Raw genomic sequence first — 15,208 nt, 5'->3', positions numbered from 1 at the left:
GAAAAAAAATGTAATATATATTTTTATATATTAAATATACACTACAATATATATTTATATAGAACAAATATATATTAAAATATATACTATTCTATATTCATGTTATATCTTAGTTATACAATATTTTCTAAAGGGCTTATACAAAATTTTTTTTAATTAAATATCCAGGGCTGGAGAGATGCCTCAGTGGTTAAGAGCAATTGCTGCTCTTGTAGAGGACCCAGTTTTGATTCCCAGCACCCACGTGGCAGCTAACAACCACCCCTAACTCCAGTTTCAGGGGATCTGACACCTTCTTCTGGCCTCCATGGGCATTGCACTCACAGGTGCACTTACATACATGCAGGAGAAATACTCATACACATAAAACTTTTAAAAATAAATATAATAGAGTAAATACATAAATATAAAAGAGTACATTAAATTGGGTGGGGGCAATAAGGGGAGGTGTGGATGGGGAGGGGATCCAAATATCATCAAATTATACCATCTGAAAACTCAATAAAATGTTTTAAAGATATATTTATGTTATTTCAGAAATATACACTTTAGACAATTGAAAGGCATTGTTCTGTGCTGAATCAGCTCTGTTCTGCATCATTGGCTTCTTGGTGTTATCTGCCAAACTGCAGATCCTTAGACAATAGAAACTGTTTTGTAAATTTGAGATAATTAGTATCTGTTGAGCAAGGAGAGAGGATTTCAAAGGTGAGTCAAGGATAGAGACCCAGGAGGAGGTGAGAGAGATTTCAGGAGGAAATGCAGGAGGCTAAACTGTGGAGACACTGGGGAACACAGTGCTCAGGTTGGTATAACTGTACAAGCGTGCAGAAAGGCGAGAAGTCAGCTGGAGTCCAGAATCGCACGGAGAGGCCTTGGTTTGCCTTCCTTGTCCTCCCATTATAAACTAACCTGAAGTCACTCTTGCCAGTCCTCTCTTGAAACTTGTTTTCTTTTACTTTTTCTGAAGTATTTCTCTTTTACATTGGGAAATGAAGTGCTTGATACCTTGACCACAATGTCATTATGCTACCCAGATGAATGTATCTCAGAGTCCCCTTCTTTGTCTCTATAAAATATAAATCCACAAAGAATCTGCTATATTGCATACATGTTACACGACACTTGTTTGGCAGCCAATGTCTCAAATCATAGTACACAGTTTTCTTCATTCTACCAAAATGATGGTTAACCTAGGTTATTCATATACTGTAATTTCCTCCATTGTCATCTTTCTTCAATAAGATGCAGAAACGACATGCAAAAGAGTTTTTTAATTTAAATGTGCATGGGCCACCAAGATGGCTCAGCAGGTAAAAATGCTTGCTGCACAAACCTGACAACCTGAGTTCAATGTCCAGATCCCACACTGGAAGGAGAGAGCCAACCGACTCGAGAAAGCTGTCCTCTAACCTCCACACCCATGCCATGGCCTGCATTTGCTAGCTTTCTGACATGCATACACATCATATACATACAATAATAATAAATAATTTTTTGAACTAAATATCCTGCCGGGTATGGTGGTTACACATCTTTAGTCCTAGCACTCGGGAGACAGAGGCAGGTGAATAGCTCTGAGATCATGGACAGCTTGGTCTACATAGCAAGTTCCAGGCCAGCCAGGGTGACAAGAAGATCCTGTCTTGAAAACACAAACAAAAAAACTCCCAAAACTTAAATATTTTGTTGATAGGTAAAAGAAAAGGACATGAACTCACAGGTAAGCCAAAGAGAAAAGTAATTATTAAATATTTGGGAGAATCTTTAAATTCATAGCAATTAAATAAATTCAGACAAAACCATTGAGACATCATTTTTTTATTTAAATTAGCACTAATTAAAAAAGTGAGAGCTAGTGCATTGTCAGTTGGTCATCTCATTGGGAAAAATGCTTCAAATTATAATAATATCCATACCTTTCAGTCTAGTGGTCTCATTTCTGGGACTCTCTCCTAAGGGAATATTCCAAAGTGTGGAAAAAACAAATCTAAGTGTGATAATAATTATTTCAGTATTACTTATGACTTAGTAAATCTGGGAGGAGTTTAAGTTCACAATGGATTGTTATAATAGACCAAACTACAACTGTTAAAATGAGAATGAAGACATACTAAGTGACATGTAAAAAATATTTATTATATAAAAATGTCACATGATAATATTAAAAATCCCTCTTTATATGGAAAAATAAGCCCAAATGATAATGATGTTAGGATATTACAGCATATGCTTCTCTTTTCTTATTCTTCTAGACCTTTTGCAATGTAGCATTACTTTTAAGATTAGAATTAGAATTTTTGTTTAAATACAGCCTGATATAAACATTGAGAAGTCTGTTCTATATCTGCTGTCTCTGCTGTGGCATCTTCTTGAGTTCTATAAAATAACAAAATAAGGCAAAAAGAAAAAAATGTGTGTTTGGTGAACTTTTCATAGTACACCCTTCATCTGCAACCTCACATGTAAGGTGGGGCTGTGTATAATCTAAGCATTAGTGCCAGGCTGCCAGCCCCATCATGTTAATTATAATGGATTTTCACATAGCCACCTGCTCAGGAACACATTCCAAAATTAGCTTACTAGATTGCTAAGGTCCTTCCCCAGAGGAAAAAGGGGTCTCATTGATATGTTGACCAGACATCAGTGTAATATTTGAAAAAATGCATTCTAGGGCTACATAGAGGTACTGAATTGGCATGTACTAGACAAGACAGTTTGCCAAATAATATAACATTATTTTAGTTTAAATTTGTAAGAAATAATATAGAAAGCCACTTGTACACTTTACTTGGTTATTCCCAGTAGTGATACTTTACAAAATTGTAGTAAAACACAGTCAGGGTACAGGCATGAATACAGCCTCTCTGATCTTCCTCATTTCCCGCAGTCTTTCTTGCATTCATCTCTGTGTGTGTGTGTTTGTGTGTGTGTGTGAAGGGCTAACATTTTATCACCCATGTGTGTTCATGTATCCATTGCCATAGTCAAGATACTGAATATTAGGGCTATAGAGATGGCTCAGCAATTAAGAGCACTGAACTGGGTTCAGTTCCCAGCACCCACATGGCTGCTACCAACCAACTGTTATTCTGGTTTCAAGGGCTCCAATGTCCTCTTCTGACCTCCTTGGGCATTGCATAACATGGGTGCATTTACATGCATGCAGGCAATATACTCATACACATAAAAAATAATAAATAAAAAATTATTTTTAAAAAGATACCAGCCAGGCGTGGTGGTGCACACCTTTAATCCCAGCACTCGGGAGGCAGAGGCAGGTAGATCTCTGTGCGTTCAAGGCCAGCCTGGTCTACATAGTGAGTTCCAGGACAGCTGGGGCTACAGGGAGACGCTGTCTCAAAAAGCCAAAAAACAAAAAAAAAAAAAAAAAAAAGGGTACCAAATATTCCCATCACTGTAAGGATCCATCCTGTTACCCTTTTATAATCATACCCACTCTCACCTTTCCAATATCCCTGGCCCCTGGCGATCACTATTCTGTCTCTACTTGTAAAATTTTATCATTTAGGGGCTGGAGAGATGGCTCAGCAGTTAAGAGCACTGACTGCTCTTGCAAAGGACCTGGGTTTGATTCCGAGCACCCACATAGAGGCTATGAACTGTCCTTAACTCTAGTTCCAGAGGAATCCGAAGCCCTCTTCTGACCTCTGTGGCCTTGCACAACATGGGTGCACTCACATACATGCAGGCAAAACACTCATACACATAAAATAAATTTTTTTAATTATCATTTTAAAATGTTATATAAATGCAGGTATATAGTACGCAATCTTTTGTGTTTAGCTTTCTACACTTAGTAGAATTCCCAGGAGATTCTTCCAGGTTTTTGTGTGTGTCAGTGATTTATGAACTTTTGTTGCTGATTATAAATATCCCATGGTATGGATGTACTACCATTGAATCTTTCCTGGCTGATTTCAGTTTTTGGTTATTAACCTTGTGCACCATGAACATTGGCATGCAAGAAGTGTGAGTTTCTATTTCTCTGTAGCAAATTCCAAAACTCGTGAATGGATCATAACAGCTATTGCTTGCTTACTTGTTTTGCTGTTGTTTAAAGACAGGGTCTCATTGTATAGTCTGGGTTGGCCTAGAACCTGCTGCATAGCCCAGTCTAGTCTTGAATTTGCCATCCTCTTGAGTGCTGGGATTAAAGGCCTGTGCCACCATGTCCAGTTCATATTTACTTTTAAAGGAAATTGTTGTATTTTCAGAATGGCTATATAATTTAACATCTTACCTAGCAAAGTATGAAAGATTCGGTTTCTTTACTAACTTTTGGTGGGATTTTTGTAACTTTATTTTGAAGTCACATTTGTGGTAGTTTCTTCATCTGAAGTAGCCAGATAATTTTGTTGAAGAAACTCATATGGAATTACTAGATTTGGAAGACATCAGGGCATACCTGATGCCCTCCTTCCCACCCCCCACCAAAAGTTTCATTCACTTTATTCTTAACTCCCTTAATGTGGGAAATCAGCAGGTCCCTTTAGTCTTCATTTCCTAAAAGGAAATCTAGTCCAGTAGTCTGAAACTACGAGAAGAAAACATGGAGAACAGTTCAAGACATTAGCACAAGCAGTGGTATTCCAGATAAGACTCCAAAAGCACAGAAAACGTGAATTGACAAATGGGATGGCATCAACTAGAAAGCTTCTACAAAATGAAACAGTCAGCAGAGAAGAAATAGTGGGATGAATGGAAGAAGATGACCACCACCGTTCATCTGACAGTCAATGTCCAGAGTATATAGAACAACAGAAACTAATAATAACTAATAAAAATAAGTAATCCGGTGAGGGGAAGAAAAAATAAAATAAGTAATCCAATTTTTTAATGCATAAATGGGGAGGGGTTAAAATGATTCAGTGGGTAAAGATGCTTGCTGACAACCTGACTTCAGTCCCTGGAACCCACATGTTGGAAGAAAACTGACTCCCACAAGTTGTTCTCTGACTTCCATTCAAGCACTGTGACCTGGGCAGTTCTCTAGCTCTCACTCTGGCCCTCATTCTTGCTCCTGCTCTCAATATAAATAAACGAATACATTTTAAAGTAAATAGAAAAGTCAAAAACAAAAATGGGAAAAGGATCTAAATAGATACTTTTCAGAAGATGAAAAGAAGCCCAGAGATTTTTTTTTAACGCTCAATACCTTTCAGCCATTAGTGAAATGCAAATTGAAATGACAAAGAGATACTAACCACAGAGAATGCTGGAAAGGACAAAGAAACAAGAACCCTAGGGGCCGTAGGTAAGAGTAGATGGTATTAACAGCCATTGTGGAAAACATGGTGAAGGTCTTTCAAAAGCTAAAATTAAGGGCTTGGAGAGATGACTCACTGGTTAAGAGCGCTTGCTGCTGTTGCAGAGAACCCTGGTTCAGTGCTCAGCATCTGACAAGGTGACTCACAATTGCTGTAACACCAGTACTGGGGAGTCCAGTGCCCTCTTCTGCTCTCCATGGGCACAGCATACAGATGGTACACATAAACTCATACGAGGAAATACTCATAAAATAAATAATAATTTTGGGGCTGGAGAGATGGCTCAGCAGTTAAGAACACTGGTTGTTCTTGAAGAAGACCCAGGTTTGAATCCCAGCACCCACATTGCACAACATGGGTGCACTTACCTACATGCAGGCAATACATGCATACACTAAAAATAATAAATTTAAAAAAATTTAAATTAAAAAAATAATAATTTTTAAAACCTGAAAATACTACTGTACAATATAGCTATCCCACTTCTTGGTGTATATCCAGAAGAGATTAAATCAGTCAGTGTACCAAGGAGATGCCTGCATGCCCATATTTATTTCAGCTCTATTCATACTAGCTAAGGAGTGGAATGAGACCAGATGCCATCAACAGATGAAGAGATAAAGAATATGTGCTATCTGTATACAGTAGAGTAGCATTCAGTCATGAAGAAGAATGAAATCCTGTCATTTGCAGGAAAACGGGTGGAACCGGGGGCCATTAAACTGTATGAAATAAACCAGATTCAGAAAGACAAATACTGTTTCTTTCTCTCCTGTAGAAACAAACAAATAAGGGCCACCCTACAAGAAGCAGTGAGGGTTGGGAGGAAAGGGTCATTGGTGGTTGAGTTTAATCAGTGCACACTGTATGCATTTATGTAAACATCACAACGAGCCCCATAATATATATAATTAATATGTGTTTTAAACTTACTGGAACTAGATTTAATTAAATTATTTTTTCATTAATTTAACTTTCTTCCAGTTTTATTTTTCTAGAGGAAAAAGAAATATGTGTTTTCTTTTAAAATAGGATTTCAGGGACTAGGCATGGTAGTGCATGCCTTTAATTCCAGCACTCAGGAGTCAGGGGCAAGTGAGTTCCAGGCCAACCTGATCTATATAGTGAGTTGCAAGTCAGTCAAGGCTACATGGTAAGACCTTATCTTCAAAATAAAGGGGGGTATTGGGGGTTAATTGTTGATTAATCTTGTTATTTGATAATTTCATGCATGTATACAATATATTCTGATTATTCTCTCACACGTGCTCTTTCCTATCTCCCTTCTATCCCTGTCAACCCCCCCCCACACACACACAGTCAGTCCCTTCCTCAGATCCATGGCTGTTGGTTTTGTTTTATACACGCATACCAGAGCCTTCAGTTTGTGCTGGACTCGAATGTGCTTCAGTTTGCTGAAGTAAGAAGGCTGAGCTATGTTACCTTAAGCAAGTTAGTTACCTTCACCAAGATGACTTGCTTAGCTGCATAACATTGTCAGCACATAGAAGATACCAGAATTACCTGGAGGCCTATTAAACTCCATTGGTGAGCTGTTTCCCCCAGGGTTTCCAGTCCAATGGGTCTGGAGCAGGGCCAGGAAAACTTTCATAACAAACTCTCTGGTAATGAGGATGACACTGGTCTAGAGACAATACCTCAAGAACCACTGTGCTCAGCACCACCACCCCCTCCCAAATCCTCACATCTTTCTGATGAAAGGAATTGTGCATTTGTCCTCCCCTCCCACTACACTACACAGATGTATGGTGAAATATAGTGTTACTATTAAAATTGCAATAAAAATATTATTGTCCTGTGAAAATTGCCACAATATATCAATCATTAGGTTAAAAGAAGTAATTTATTACAAAACAATGTATGTAGAAACAAACAGGTATATATGGAAAGTAAAAATAGAAAGCGTAAATATCAATGGTAGTTGTCACTGTGTAATAGAGCTATAAAAATCATACTTCTCTTTTTTTGTGCATGTTTTAATATTTTCTAAATATTGGGCTGTAGTTCACATAATCACAACATATTAAAACAGAAGTCACAGTAGCAAGGCTGCTTGGGTATGGGATAAACTTAACCAGGACAGTTTTAGAACGTGGCCACGACTTTACTTAGACCTTTCTCTGAGGAGAGTGATGGGTCGCCTGAGCCTCTCTTCCCACCTGGCAGGTTCCTGTCATACACCTGGGTGGTGTTGACCTAAAGGCCTCTAATTACAGCTTCTCTGTGCTGCTCACATATGATGTTCATGGCATTTTTCCCACTGGCAACCAGTAGGATCCACAGCTGCATTCTCACGGGCTGTTCTCTCCTCCTTGACAATGGCTCAGAAAGTGTATTTTCTGGAGGAAATTTCTGCCTTAGTTACATCTCTATTAGAATTCCTATTTCAGCCAAAATTGGAATTTAAAAACTAGCACTGAAGCAAATCTTCTTCAGTGGCAGACACCAGGCACCTGCTATGGAAAGCTCTTTTGGTCCCTGATATGAGGGTTCATCTGCCCACCAGGGATTTCTGAGTCTGCTGAAGACATCTTAAGCATGTCCACATCTTCAGGGCTCATGCTTCCCAGCCTTCAGAAAGGTTCCATGGTGGCTTCCTTTAATTCGATGTGCTTAAACAGATTTTCTGAAAAGCAACTTTCCTGAAGCAGTGTCAAGTATACCAGTTAACTGACTCTAGAAAAAGACCCTGAGTTCTAGTAACTCCACTCCTGATTAAACTGGTTTGATCAGGGGCTTGTACCAGTAGGACAGAATTTTCCGAACACTAGTGCAGAGCTGCCATTGTACCACTGTGCCACATTCCTTCTCACAGACATTCCAGAGAGAAGAGAAACTGGAAGGACTTTTAAATGTATGAGTGATCATGCGTTTATTGGGTAGCTGTGTTTTATAGCCACCCACGTTAGTGTCATTATTTACTAACAAATACAATTTGTGCTTGAAGCAGTACATTTTTATGTAACACTTAAAGACTGTTGTCATGTAAATGTTTGTCCCATGAGTTTGCTGTCCTTAGCAAAGTGACTGGATTTGCTTTGTATAACTGGCATGTCAGAACCACTTTTTTAGTCCTGTCAGGACAGCACTGTTGGATGCCCACCATACTTTCCACAAACTACTTGTTCTTGAAGATACTGTGAAGCACACACCTAGACCTTATGTTGTTGAAGACCAGAACTCAGACAAGCAGCTAGAGCACTGATCCACGTTTCCAGCCCCATCTAGAGATGGAGAGCACCAGCTACCCCAGTCCCACCCATGGCTTAGCTTAACTGTTTCCCTGGTAGATGAAAGCCAACAAGCTTTTTGGGTTATATGAAAATTACAATAGTGTATCCATGGCTTACAGAAAATCCAAGGTGATGGTTTATATTACTCTGTGGACATCATCTCACTTCTTCCCTGCGTTTTCAAGGTTCTTACAGAATTTATGCAGAGCCTCTGGGGCTGGAAAGCTGTGCTGATGTTTTTTAGTCTATATAAGTGCACATGTAACCACTGCCTATTTGGAGGGGCAGGGTCTTCTCACTGGGCTGCTTTTCCCATCTTGGATCTTCTGTTCTGTGGCTCCTAGTTGCCAGAATTCCTTCAGCATGCCAGCATCTTTCAGTGAGAACAAATGAGTGCCAAACTCTTTGTCACGCCAACTTTTATTGTCTCTTTCTGCCAACACAGAACCCTTAATTACAGTAATAATTACCTCCTTCAGGGTGCTACTTCAAAAGTCTGTCTTCTTTTCGTAACTGGGGAATGATGTTTTTTTCCCCAGCATGTGTTAGGCATCCATCTTAAACTTATTCCATCTTATTAGGTCATCTCCCAGCCCCCATGCCTGTGCTAGTACCAGTGTGGTCATAACTAAGGCCATCAGTGGCATACACGAGATATTTAAGCAGTGGACAAGTGAAGCCAGCCTGCTAGCTCTGAGAGAGAATAGCTTACACAGTAGCTGGGGCAAAAGATGGGCCCAGGTGCACACAACAGCACCCTGGTCAGTGCTGTTAGGGAGTTAGGAAAAGCTACTTAATCCCACTGTTACCTTAAAATGTCAAATACATTTGATAAATGCTAGAAAAATTTATTTTTGTACTCACAGTTATATCATATATTTTATTTTGTAAATGAAGTTTGGATCTTAGAAACCAGTTTATAATATAAAGTGTATTTTGCTATATAAAGCATAGCATACTTGCTATGCTATAAAGACAGTCTATTTCATGTTAACAGCCCCCTTTAGAAGGGACATTTATGTGTGGCTGTGGCTACTTATTATAGAATCCTTTCCCAAACCTGCAGTTACGCAACTCAGTATTTTATAGTGCTTAGCATACCCCAAAGCACTTACATAGCTTTAAAAATTACTAATTGCATTCTTGTGTGGCCTGCTTTGACAGTGTATGATTTGATTGAAATTCGAAATCTCTGTTGAGGAATAAGACGTTAACAATATAGCTTTGCTAAGATTAAAGGATATTTTAAATGTTTAACATGTTTCTCATATGTAATTAAAGTGTTACAAACTTAGCATTTGATCAGCCAGTCCCCCAGTCTAGCTCTGTTTAATGTCATTTAAGAAGATTGTGTTTAGGTGACTCAAAACAAAACAAAAAAATTGTTAGACATGTTAACTCAGTACCTTCTGTTGCAAGTATCCATTTTGAGCTGTGTAGAACTCAGCCACATCCTGGAAAGAGTCCCTTCTTCCGATGTTTTCAGTCATTGTTTGCACTTTGTGATTGTATATTCCAGAACTGCACCAACCTGCAGAGTGCAAAACTGCAGCTGTGCTCTTGTATTCTGGAAGCTTTAAAACTTTTACTTCAGAGAATAAAACTAAAAAGTGAAACACAGAGAATTTTCTCAGTGTTAGAGAATAAAATAAAATTATTCTCTTTTAAAATAAATGGCAGTTTGTGGAAACAGTTTTTCCTGTCATGGGTAAAAGCTAGAGAACACAACAGCTTTTGCAATATATTAACTCAGTGTTTTGTAGAAAAAAGAACTACAGTGCATGGCCTAGGACCTGCTCCCAAGTATGAGCACACGTTTTTGTTACTAAAACCTAAGAATGCATAATGTACTTCATAGGAAAGCTATCAAAATTAGAGATAAAAAACTCAGACTCAAAATTTTTCTTACTGAGTGAGGGGCTCCTTTGTAATTTGGTCCACTCTGCCTCTTATGTAATTTGTTCTCTGTCATAAACAAGAGAAACCAAAGCAGTCTTTTGATGTTTCAGGCAATAGTGAAGATGCAAAGTCCCTGGACCTCTAGTTTTTTACTCATTTTTCTGCAGTTACAGTGAGAAACGTGTGCACTGAAATCAAAGTTCTTCCCAAGTCCACCATTACCACTTGGCAGGCTTTGAACCCTAACCAGGTCACATTTTTCTGAGCTTCTGTTTCTCTTTTGTAAACCAGCATTTCAAAGCTGTTCTGCCTAACTCCTAGGGCTGTGAGGGAAACGGAAGTCAAAATAAGCTTAATGCACTCAAAAGTGTTTTATAGGTTTCAGGAGGAACCTTTTACAATTCCTATTTTGCAGGTGGGCAAATTTGCAAAGAGGTTAACCAGCCTATTAAAGGTCACAGAGCCAATCACGAAAGATCTGGTTCCACAAAACCATTTCTGTAATTACATTTCTCAGCACTGCACTGTTGACATCTGGGGACTTAGTGGTGGGGATACCCTGTGATTTTAGGATGCCTGGCCATGTCTCGAAAAAAATTTATAAAAATACAGATCCCTCTGCCCATCAGGTGCCAGTTGTTCCACCTCCCAGTTGTTGACATACAAGAATCTCACGAGATCCTGTAAAATGTTTTCTGGCAGGCCCCAACCCAAGAATCACTGGTCTGCCTAAAGATAAATGTTTTAACATTTTTATGGTGGCTTTCATTGATGTTTGCATTGTACTAAAGCAGCAGTGGTATTTGTAAGGTAGTACGCTTCCTGTCCCTGAAAACTGACCGTATGAAAGCAGAATACCACCTCCCAGGGCATTGCCCTCCAGATACCCCACGTCAGACTCAAGGTGGTCTTCCATCCGATGTAATTGAATAATCATTCCCAACCTTCAATGGGACACACATTAGTCTCTTTTGACCATCTCCTTTCTCTCTGGTAACAGCTAAGAAATGAGGGGCAGAAATAAAACAACAACAACAACCAAAAAAAACCATGGATTTATGTAACGTATTTATTTTTTATTTTTTTGAGACAGGGTCTCACTATGTAGCTCAGGCTAGCTTGCACACATGTGTAACCCAGCCTGGCCTAAAACACAAGAGCACACTCCTGCCTCCTCAGCCTCCCAGCGTTAAGTCCTGAGCTACCACACCTGTCCTGTTGTCTCATTGGATCTTCACAGTAAGCTCTTGAGGTTTATACAGGTTGCAATTGTCCCGTGTTTACATTTTGGTTAGGAATTGTAACCTTTCTTCCCTGCCTGTTCCTTCAACTTTGGTGCTCTCATTACAAAACTTGCAATAGAAACTCAGCAGGAGGTTGATATGGGAACTCAGCAGATGCAGTTCTTGCCAGCTCCGCATGAAGAGCAACACCCTTCTGAGGCACTCCACATAAAGCAGAGCCTTCTGCGCTGCACGATTCTGCCAGGTTCCTCTTCCCGTAACAAGAGTCATCAAGTACATGCCCCTTTCCCTGCTTCTGGGGATATAGGAGCCAGCCTTCCCAATACTGTTGTGTTTCTCTATGCCTAGAATGATTTTACTTCTGTTTGGCCAAGTGGGAACTTCCAAAGTCTCCCTCGCCAACATCATTACCTCTGCCTCTGGCTCTCTTCCTGATGTTAGCAGGGTTCCCAATTTACTGTCACCTCTGAGCTAAAACTTCCTAAACATTTATGGTTAACTGTCAGTGCATGTTTCTGTTATTAAAACTATTGGAATGTGCCAGGTGTAGTAAAGCACACCTTTAGTCCCAGCATTCCAGAGGAAGAGGCAGATGGATCTCTATGAGATCAAGGCCAGCCTGGTCTACATAGCAAGTTCCAGACCAGCTGGGGCTGCAGGGAGACCCTGTGTCAAAAAACAACAACAACAACAAAAAACCAAAACAACACAAAAAACAGCAGCAAAAGCTATTGGGACGTTATAGGCATTTGATCTTGGCCTTGTTAATAGTTTGAAAATATTTTGCACATAGGCTTATGAATTAAGTTTTCTTTTAAACACTAGGTTTGAAGATGAATTGCTGCTGACAAACACAGTAAATATAATTGCATATGATTAAAAATATCAGCATGACCCAAAGAGAAGATGATGATCACCAACAGTGATAAGGAGCTAGAATTGCCTGGGAATCTTTGAGAGTCAGCTGTGCTTATAGAAGGTCTAAAAGAGTATTTTGAACCAATGAGAACAAGAACTAGATTACTTCATGACAATATAACTTTAGTGTCAATGAAAACTCTACTTTTTTCTTTAAAATGCATGTGAATCATTTTAATTACTCTTTGGTTCATTAAAGATGGGGGGTGAGAGAGAGAGAGAGAGAGAGAGAGGCCATTGGTTCTTGCTGTAAAATGCAGTGTCTGGCTCATCTGCGTCACCTCTTTTGAAATGAGCATGTATCTCTGTTGAGCAGATTTGCCCCCCCCCTTCTGCTTTGATGTGCAGTCAGCCACTCTATTGTTTTATCAGTAAAGTACTGTGGGCTTTTCTTCCTTTTCCAGGTGGCCTTTTTGAAGATGTAACTGTTGGAGCTGAAGTATTCTTCTCCCCCAGCAGATACCTCTCCAGCACAGAGTACAGCCAAGGTCAGCAGTCAGCTCTGTGAGCATCGCCTGCCGAGATGAAGGAGAACCAGAGCTATGGAGTGAGAGCTTCCTATTGCAGTTTCCAGAGTAATTGTTTTCATTTATTCTCTAAGATAAGAGTTAACTTTAGATCCCTGAAAACCCAGGGCTGTGGGGAAAGTTGTAGTAACAGGTTAAGTTTAGAAGTTGCACCTCTGCTTCCCACAGAGAGGACTGTTTAAATGTGCTGTGTCAGCACCACCTGGAAGGATATTAGCTAATGGAAACACATGTCCTGTGTGAATGCAGCAAGGAACTTCATTGGGGAGCTGAGTGTGTATTGCTGTAAATCCTCGGAAATAAACTTCTAAAGATCATTGGGTTTGTTTAAAACAAATTTTAAATACAAAAATACAGGAGTTTTTGTATCTTATTTAGAAGAGATGCTCAGTTGATGTTTTTTGAATGAGTGATTATCCAATTAAAAGTTTCCTAAGGGTGCAAAACTGCGTGTGTCCCTTGCATTCTTTATTTCCTTTACCACATGCTATTGCAAATTAATAAATACACAACACTGGCTTCTCAGTGCAGAGCTATCTCAGTTCTTGGGTACCCAAGCAAGAAAACATCAAGAATGCTAGAACTGCACCAAATGCTACAGAACCCAGGCCAGCTCCTGATTTGACAGAGAAGACGAGACCTGCCTAGAATCACATAGCCCAACTGAGACCTGGAGTTGGGTTCGAAGCTGGGGCCAGGTGGCTCTTCCTCCTCTGCCTGAGATCCATGTGTATCTCCCTCCCTGCTGGATTCAGGATGACAGTCTCAGGATTTGCAACCATTCCTGTGGTGGATCACAGCTGGTGGCGTTGATCCTTGCCTGCTGGCCACCTAATGATAAGTCTTTCCTCCCCTAATTTCCTAACATTCTTAATGCAGGTGTCACTTCCCATTCGGATTTGATGAGCCAGCCATGGCTTTTCCTTCCTTGCAGTCTACCCAGCAGAGCAGTGGGCTTAGAAATTAGAGTCAAATTAGCTGTCCTGGTTCTGTAACTGGTGGACTGACATCTGTTGGATCCTGTGGTGCCACTTTATTAAGCACAGTTTGAGACACTGATGTTCTTGGTATTATGTCCAAGGATCACAGCCACAGAGAATTAATTTGGCTTCACTTAATTTACTAGGCTTCCAACAGCATGCTGACTTTTCATTCCATTGGTTTCTGTCAAGAGAGAGCAAAGTTTCTTGACCTCAGCACTTGCCGTTTGGGCCCGGATGGTTTTTTGCTGTGGGAGAATTCCCTGCACATGGAGGCTCAGCTGTATTTCTGGTCACCACCTACCAGAAATGGGCAGCATGCTATCCTCGTCTTTCTCAGCTCTGATGACCAAAATTGTCCCACATACTTCCATGATTGACAAAATTGACTCTTTTTTTGAGAACCATCGCTATAAGAGATGTGACCTGAGAAACAAGATTTGGTGAGTGACTATCGTAGTTGTGTACTACTAATAATACAAGTCTACAAAATTCCAACTCAGAATACTTTTGTGTTCACACATGAATATATTTATAGTGGATATCTTTGTGTGTGACTTTGTTAGAGTTCAGTTTGTATTGATCTCATGGTGGAGACTGGAGTAAGTTATTGGAACTCAAGTTTAAACTGTGCATAAAAACAATTTTCTTCTAAGGCAGTTTCCCTTCCTCTGGAGAAAAAGCCACAACTACACTGATGTATGTTTGTGGTTATGGTGCTCATCATTCAAAAGATAACTGAGGGCTGGGGAATGATGTGTTCAGGAAAGTGCTTGTGGTCAAGCATGAGGACTGGGTTTGGTCCCCAGCACCCATGTAAAAAGCCAGGCATGGCAAAACATGCCTATAATTCCAGTACTGGACAGCCAGCCTGTCCAGTGAGCCCTAAGTCCCATGGAGACCTTGTCTTGAAAAATAAGGTAGGCAACTCCTGAGGAACAGCACTTGAGGTTGATCTCTGGCCTACAACCACACCCAGAAACACAAACACACACCCCCACACACACACACACACACACACACACACACACACACACACAAGCATTCACTGGCACAAGAATGCATACACACATACAAAGATATATAATTTCTGCT

General features: G+C 39.9%; 1 protein-coding gene across 1 annotated transcript in view; it reads left to right on the top strand.

Annotated features, from left to right (window-relative positions):
* Ube3d (ubiquitin protein ligase E3D) overlaps positions 1-13,570 on the top strand; it is a gene marked incomplete at its 5' end in the record, with an annotated part of 154,098 nt that extends 140,528 nt beyond the window's left edge. Inside the window, 1 exon segment of the mRNA XM_017800685.2 lies at positions 13,011-13,570. Coding sequence (XP_017656174.1) covers positions 13,011-13,031 — 21 coding nt within the window.
* Positions 13,571-15,208: the final 1,638 nt, after the last annotated feature.

This window comes from Nannospalax galili, unplaced genomic scaffold, assembly GCF_000622305.1.
Source record: "Nannospalax galili isolate Female #2095 unplaced genomic scaffold, S.galili_v1.0 scaffold1220, whole genome shotgun sequence".
Lineage (NCBI taxonomy): Eukaryota > Metazoa > Chordata > Mammalia > Rodentia > Spalacidae > Nannospalax > Nannospalax galili.
This window is presented reverse-complemented; position numbering and strand designations above follow the sequence as displayed.